Source organism: Mus musculus, chromosome 11 (assembly GCF_000001635.26).
Source record: "Mus musculus strain C57BL/6J chromosome 11, GRCm38.p6 C57BL/6J".
Lineage (NCBI taxonomy): Eukaryota > Metazoa > Chordata > Mammalia > Rodentia > Muridae > Mus > Mus musculus.
The window spans coordinates 59,612,764-59,614,452 of NC_000077.6; the positions used below are offsets into that span (position 1 = coordinate 59,612,764).

General features: G+C 50.1%; 1 protein-coding gene across 1 annotated transcript; it reads left to right on the plus strand.

Annotated features, from left to right (window-relative positions):
- Positions 1–202: 202 nt before the first annotated feature.
- Olfr225 (olfactory receptor 225) lies at positions 203–1,462 on the plus strand. Its single transcript, NM_001011740.2, has one exon. The coding sequence runs from the start codon at positions 203–205 to the stop codon at positions 1,460–1,462; it is 1,260 nt and encodes a 419-aa protein (NP_001011740.2).
- The last annotated feature ends 227 nt before the right edge of the window (positions 1,463–1,689 follow it).

Below are 1,689 nucleotides of genomic sequence, written 5' to 3' on the forward strand. Positions count from 1 at the left end.
GGGATAGTTTGAGCTTCCTTCCATGGTAGACAAATATCTTCTCCTGGTACCTCACCTGACAGGCAAGCATTAAACAAGTCGCTACAGTTAAAATATTGATGATGTGGTGAAATACGTCCCTGCTGGGGGACCGTTTGTGTCCAGATCATCTTGGCTTTTTCCTAATGCTTGTGTGTCATGCTTTCTGAACAGGTCACAGCTGATGGAGAAGAACAATGAGAGCTCTGGGGAGTTTATTCTCCTGGGCTTCTCTGACCAGCCCCGGCTGGAGATGGTCCTCTTTGTTGTCTGTACGGTCTTTTATTTTCTAGCTGTCACAGGCAACTCAGCCATCATCTTCCTCTCCCTCATGGACCTCCGGCTACACACACCCATGTACTTCTTCCTCAGCAACCTGTCCCTTCTTGACCTCTGTTACAGCACCAGTAGCATCCCCCAGTTCCAGATTAACCTCTGGGGCCCACGGAAGACCATCAGCTTCGTAGGATGTGCTGTTCAGCTCTTTGCCTTCCTGTCCGTGGGGGGCATCGAGTGCATTCTCCTGTCAGTTATGGCCTACGACCGCTTTGTAGCTGTCTGCAAGCCACTGCATTACCTGACCATCATGCACCCACAGCTGTGCCTGAAGCTGGCAGCCTTTGCCTGGCTCGGTGGCACAGCCAGCTCGACACTGATGTCCCCACTGACCATGTCTCTGGGGCGGTGTGGTCATCGCCGTATCAACCACTTTGTGTGCGAGATGCCGGCTATCATCCACATCTCCTGTGTGGACACAAGCTGGATAGAAGGCCTAATTTTCATCCTGGCCATCCCTATTGTTCTTGTGCCTCTCATTATGATCCTGGTCTCCTACGGCTACATTGCTGCCGCCGTCCTGAGGATCAAGTCTACAGCTAGTCGGCGCAAGGCCTTCAACACCTGCTCGTCACACATGGCGGTGGTGTCTCTTTTCTACAGTAGCATCATCTACATGTACATGCAGCCTGGCAATTTGGCAAGCCAGGACCAGGGCAAGTTTCTAACTCTGTTCTACTGCCTGGTGACCCCCACGCTAAACCCTTTCATCTACTCTCTGAGAAACAAAGACATGAAGGCGGCCATGTTGAAGGTTCTGGGAAAAGATAGAAACCTGCTCGACCCGCAGGGCACTGACAGGACCTGGAACTCACCTCACTTGTCCATGTGTTTCGGACCCATAGTGAATCATAGTGACAATAAGCCAAAGGTGGCAACGATGTGGTGTCTTGTATCCCATAGGTCCCAGATCAGTGATGTATATTACTGTCTGCAGGGAAGGGCCTCCATTTTATTCAAGGAGATAGGACTTCTTACAAAAAAAAACCCCAGCAAACTGACAGAAAAAGACCTGTGGCTTCCTTTTTTGCACAGAGTGGAGGAAATGATTTATTTACAGCTAACCTGTGATGCTGTTCAGACACAAGAGGAAGGAGGCACCGTCTGACAGAATGTGTGCGCATGTGCCTGTGTGTCAGAGAAGTAATGGGAACACTTGCTCTCTCCCATAGAAAGCTGTCTCAGTTTTCCAGCTCTATTGCTCCACCCTGTGGAGCAAACATTCCCATGTCCTCTGATGGTCACCAGCCAACCCTCCTCCCTGTCCCCGCACAAACGGACTTAACTGTTTAACTAAAAGCATTGCTTATTTTAAACTTCAGGTCATGGCCCATG

Excerpts from the sequence above, each read along its gene's own strand:
- Olfr225 (NM_001011740.2), top strand. The coding sequence starts at position 203 with ATGGAGAAGAACAATGAGAGCTCTGGGGAGTTTATTCTCCTGGGCTTC.